A 6,000-nucleotide genomic window follows, 5' to 3' on the forward strand; every position below is an offset into this window, starting at 1 on the left:
ACAGTGCCTGGAATATAGCAGATGCTTAATAAATGTCTAGCAGGTGGCACAGTGGAGAGAGTGCCAGGCCTGGAGTTAGGAATACCTGAGTTCAAATCTAGCCTCAGACACTTACTAGCTGTATGAACCTGGGCAAGTCACTTAACTATGTTTGCCTCAGTTTTCTCCATGCCTGTATCCCAAGGTGGTTGTGAGGATCAGATGAGATATTTGTAAATCACCTGGCACACAGTAAGCACTATATAAATGCTAGCTATGATAATATAATTATTATAATTGTTGTTGTTGTTCTTATTAAATGTTTTTGACTGGCTAGGCATACAAAGTAAGACAATCCTTGACCTGAAGGAGCTTGTAGACCAGTAAGATAATACAACATGGTAATAGGTAAATATAGAATATATATGGAATAAATAGAAAATGATGGGGGTGGGGACTGGTAGTAACAACTGGAGAAATTGGGAAAGGCCTCTTAAAGAAGATGGCACCTGAGCTCAGTCACAAAGAACAGTTCCAGGAGGTTGAAGTGAGGAGAGATGGCATTCCAGGTGGGGGGCTCAGCCTCTGCAAAGGCATGGAGTGAGGAGATGGGAAGCCTTTCAAGTATAATAGACCTTATTATCCATTTAATAAACTTTACCATCTCAGATATTAAATTTTGTTGTAATGCTCTTCACTCCCTCTTTTGGCCAAAGTTCAAAATCACCTAAGAGCAAAAGGATACGTGAATGCATTTGGCCTTGTGACCCCTTCAGAAGGCCTAGCATGGCCCAATTTAAATGGTGCCTTGGTCATGTCATTGTTCCTAGCCTTTAATTGACAGAAATGTTCCCATAAATATTTGAAATAATGTTTCTGGGTTCTGTCAAAAGGCCACTCTCAAGGACCTAGAAGGCCACATGGGGCCTGAAGGCTGCAGGTTCCCCACCCGTGCTAGGGATACAAAAAATGACCAGAGACAGTGCCTGCCCTCAAGGACTTACGATATAATGGACAAGTAAGTTCACCTGTCTGTTCTCTTAAGACAAGTCGGAGTCCAGGTACTCATTTGCATTAGTAGAGGGCATTTTCTTACTGAGAGTTCCTTAGAACGTATTTACTCTGAAGGTATCATTAAGAATTCTTAGCGTGGGTCGTTTTGTTGAACTGTTTATTCCCTCTTTTTAATTCTTTGATATAAGGCGTGACTTTCTGGGAGGGGCAGAAGGGAGGATATTGGGGAAGTATGGATATAGAAGTAAAATAATTAAAATGTTAAAAGCTTAATAAAATACATCAGCAGAAAAGTTTCACAATTTCCTGCCCTGTCATGTTAAAAGTCAAGCAACTAGAATCAGTAGTCTACTGAAAAAAAAAAAAAGAATTCTTAGCGCGAACTCCTTGGATTATGAAGGAAATATATGGGAACCATTGCCCTACACCAGTAAAATCATGGTTCTGGGCCAGAAAAGGGCAGGTGTTGCAATTGTAAGTCGATTAATCAGGTGGTGTTTTTTTTTTTTTCTTCCTCAGCTGAAAGCTAAAATTGAAGCTGGCTCAGAGGCCAAAACCAACAGACTCTTGTGGACGGGGCTGGCCTTGATGTCCACTCAGGGTGGAATCCTGGCGTGGCTCACGTGGTGGGTATACTCCTGGGACATCATGGAACCCGTGACCTACTTCATCACTTTTGGCAGCTCCATGACCTTCTTTGCTTATTTCCTGCTCACTCGACAGGTGCGTCTCTGGATAGGACAGTCTGTTTATGGCTAAGAACGGCTATTCATGTAAATTATCTGAGTCACTGACTGCTTGATTCAGTGGTTTGATAGGCTTGCTAATTTTTTGTTCCTTCACACTTTAACAAGCAGCGAGGTGGCAAAGTGGATAGAAAGCTGGACTAGGAGTCAGGAAGACCTGAGTTTAAACCTGGCCTTAGACATTTACTAGCTGTGTGATCCTGGGCAGATCGCTTAACCTCTGCATGCCTCAGTTTCCTCAGCTGCAAAAGGGGGATGATAATAATAGCACCTACCTCCCAGGGTTGTTGTGAGGATCAAATGAGGTATTTGCAAAGCACGTTAAAAACTTAAAATACTATATAAATCCTAACTAGTAGTAGTAGTTGTTGTTTTAGTAATTGTGGTAGTAGTGGTGGTGGTAATGGTAATAGTAGTTGTTATTGTGGTGGTGGTAGTAGTAGTAGCTGTTGTTATTATTGTGGTAGTGGTGCTGGTGGTGGTAGTAGTGGTATTAGAGGTGGTAGCTTGTATTAGTGGTAGTGGTAGTGGTGGTAGTAGTAGTGGTGGTAATAATAGTCGTAATAATAATACTAATAATACAAAATCTAATGTAAAAAATAACTACAAGCAATTCCGTTAGCTAAGGTACCATGCTCAGGTAGGAAGAGATCACCCATTACTGTCATAAAGGGCGAGTTTAATTCCAATTTTTTTCACTACACCTCCATTTGACAATAAAATTGAATAGGGGCAGTTGAGCATAAGGTCAAGAGTATTGCATCTAGTGTCTCAAGACCTAGGTTCAAATCCCTGTTCTCCTGCTCACACCCAGGAGTGATCTTGGAGAATTCAGTTAATCCCTTTGGACCTCAGTCTCCTCATCTGTAAAATGAGGGGCTTGGACTAGATGACCTTTGAGGTCTCTTCAGTTCAAAATACCACAGTAATAATGAAGACGTTTGCCCAGAATCTCTTTTTCAAAACTGGTCAGCTTATTTTCCCAAGTATGTCTTGGAAAGTAGCATCCAGAATAGCAGTAGATCCGAAATGATGCCAGATATTACCTCCTCGTGTTACCTAAGAGATCTCATCAAAGTAGAGAACTTCTACTATATTAGGAGCATAATCAGTCTGTGACCTCGATCTAAAGGTGTCCCAGCAGTTCTCAGGCATGTAAAGGTTAAGTGACTTGCCCTGGGTCACACAGCTAGTAGGTTTCAGAGGCAGAATTTGAATACAGATCTTCCCAACTCCCAACCTCTGCATTCTATTCAGTAACCCATGCTGCTTCATGTTAGCTTAAAAATGCCACTTTCAAAACAAATCATTGATTCTTCTCTCTACCGTGGTTGTCATATTTATTAAGCCAAATATTGAAGTCAGAAGTTCATTAAAATATTGAGGGGAATCTTTTTTCTTTCTTTATTAGGATTATTCTTACTCCCTCATTAAGAACCGACAGTTCCTCTATTTCTTCCACAAAAGACTGAAGAAGAAAGATTTTGATGTGCAACAATACAATAAGTTAAAAGAGGATCTTGAAGAGGTATCTTTAAAATTCCATTTATCTGTAGCTACGTTCGCAAAGCCAGATGTGTATATGTGATGGCTTGCCTCGGGGTCATCCGGTCATTTGCTTTCCAGTTGCAAAGTTCCTCCCAGATGATTTTGGGTTGTTTCTTCCCCCATTTTAAAAAGATACATGTTGAAATATAAAATGGGGCTCCAAACCAATTTATCCTCCTCCCAGGTTTTTGTCTTAAAATTTTATATTTACTCATGTTTTATAGTCTTCATAGAGATATGAATAGCTCACATTTAAATGATGCTTTATACTTTACAGTGTTTCCTTACATTATGGTTCTGTTGGTGTACACCCCCTATACTGTAACTCTCTCACTTGGGATGGTGGCCACCCGTTTACTCTCTGGGCTGGCTTTCTCATCCCATTCTGCCTTATACGACAAGACTGAGTTCTCAGATAAGGACTACCATCATATGCCTCTATTCATACTTTCTCAAGTTCTTAGAGGTAATTTAGGCAAGAATATACTCCCTGTACTTACTACTTGAGGTCTTGAGCCCTCACTGGTGTGCTCCATTTATACAAAATCAGTGATGAGAATCACTAGATCCTAAACACAACCATCTATTTAACAATAAAATAAAAGCAATAACAATAATTTTAGGGGCAGCTGGGAGGCGCAGTGGATAGAGCACCGGCCCTGAAGTCAGGAGGACCTGAGTTCAGATGCGGCCTCAGACCAAACACTTGACTCTTACTAGCTGTGTAACCCTGGGCAAGTCACTTAACCCCAATTTCCTAAAAAAAAAAAAAAAAAAAACACCCAATAATAATAATTTTAATTTCACATGCACTCACTCAAAGCAAATTCAGGAATAATCAATAAACCAAAGTCTACACATAGACCTGAGTCACACTTTACTGTCAGTGTCTGAGGGAGGAGTGAGCACACACTTACACGAGTGAGGAAATCCCATACGCTCAGGGTAACTCAAAACTGTGGTCTTGATGTCATCAGTCCTTTTAGGCAATACATGAAGGATCTTCTCTGCTAATTGCTCTTAGATTGCTCCTCACCACTCTTCTGCTAGGCACATCTTATCTCAAAATCATAAAAGAACTGACGAGCTCTTTTAACTCACAGTCACCCTTAAAAGGGTGTTGAGGAAGTGTTACACTATTATGTTGGCTAGCAGAGAACTCCAAAACTCATCAAACTGGCTCTTTAAAATTTAAAGTTGAAACAAAAAATTAAGGCAGCAGGGCAAACGTACAGTTTATAGGAAAAAGATAACAGTGAAGAGTTGTTTATTTTAACCAAATGCATCCTAGTCCTAGAAGGGTAGGGATTGCTCTTCCTGCTATGAGATAAGATTTTTTTTTTTTTTAAATAGAGCTGTGGTTTCATTGGTGTAGGGAACTCCCAGTGAGTCAGCTTTCTCTACCAATGTAAATCAACACTGGTTCTACAATTTAAGAGTGGAAGAGCATAGCCTTAAGAGACTGGCCCAGGGATACAAAACCTGAATGTGTCAGAAATGGGACTTAAACCCAGGCCTTCCAGACTGAGAAGCATTACACCATGTGGCCTTTCAGGACTAATATTAAACCTAAAAGTAAGACCCCGTGTAGATGGCAGTTTTCAAGTCAAATAAACATTTATTTTGATTTATCAACAATCACTTCCATATGCTTTTGAGTTTAAAATTTTTCTCCCCCTTCCCACCACCCTTCCCAAGATGGCCCACAACCTGACATAGGCTATACATATACATTCCTATTAATCATATTTTCACATTAGTGATGTTGTAAGAATTAGAACCAATAGGAGGAACCACCAGAAAGAGGAAACAAAACTCAACAGAAGAAAAAAAAATAACAAATAGTATGCTTTGATCTGTATTCAAACTCCATAGTTCTTTCTCTGGATGTGGATAGCATTTTCCATCACGAGGCCTTTGGAGATGTCTTAGATCTTTGTATTGCTGGGAAGGGTTCCAGGTGGTACCCATTGTGTGTTTTCAGAATAGTAAAAGAGGGACAAATGAAGGAGGGGAAATGGAGGCCTTTACACCTCCCCAGGTTTGTAGGTCCCTCGACTTCTGCTTTATAGCCGCAAAAACCCTGATGCTTATTATACAGTAATGGATTTAGGATAAACTAGGCACATATTAAATGCAGCCAAGGAAAAGTATGACACGCCATTGTCCCAGTACAGGGGAAAAGCCGTTTTGAGTTTGCCCAAGAATTCCTTGAACACGTGGGTACGTCCCAGCGCAAGACAGGCTACCGATGGGTTTCTCATTCTTTTATTCCATCCTTTTCTGTCTTTTACTTTGTTAGGCTGAAGAGTCTCTGCAGCGTCTGCGCCAGCCTCTCTATTTGCGGTTACCAATCCAGGAAATCAAAGGGAAGAATTGACATCTGCTTTTATTCTTTTATGAATGTTTATTACTTTGTCTTGGGAACTGGATAGTCAATGACTCTGTTATTATAGATTTGAATGTTTCAATAAGGAACAAATAAACTTTTTTAGTTAATGAAGTTTTTTTTAGAAGATAGAAATATTCTGAATTCTAAATCTTATAATGAGGTTTTGATATTTTAGTTCTAATGAGTTAATGAGAGGTCTGGTATTACACTGGGCAGCTAGGTGGCACAGTGGATAGACTGCCAAGCCTGGAGTGAAGAAGACTCATTTTCTTGAGTTCAAATCCAGACTCAGATACTTATTAGCCGTATGACCGTGGGCAA

At 40.0% G+C, this 6,000-nt stretch overlaps 1 protein-coding gene across 2 annotated transcripts in view; it reads left to right on the forward strand.

Annotated features, from left to right (window-relative positions):
* The window catches only part of MCUB (mitochondrial calcium uniporter dominant negative beta subunit), an 85,972-nt gene extending 80,172 nt beyond the window's left edge, over positions 1-5,800 (forward strand). Inside the window, exons 6-8 of one of the 2 annotated variants that reach the window (XM_027837518.1) lie at positions 1,513-1,716; positions 3,151-3,267; positions 5,590-5,800. In XM_027837518.1, the coding sequence (XP_027693319.1) occupies positions 1,513-1,716; positions 3,151-3,267; positions 5,590-5,667 (399 nt within the window). In that variant the 3' untranslated portion in view covers positions 5,668-5,800. The remainder of the gene's footprint in view (positions 1-1,512; positions 1,717-3,150; positions 3,268-5,589) is intronic. The other variant, XM_027837519.1, reaches the window with a different exon arrangement.
* Positions 5,801-6,000: the final 200 nt, after the last annotated feature.

This window comes from Vombatus ursinus, unplaced genomic scaffold, assembly GCF_900497805.2.
Source record: "Vombatus ursinus unplaced genomic scaffold, bare-nosed wombat genome assembly UNPS02014821.1, whole genome shotgun sequence".
Classification (NCBI taxonomy): Eukaryota; Metazoa; Chordata; class Mammalia; order Diprotodontia; family Vombatidae; genus Vombatus; species Vombatus ursinus.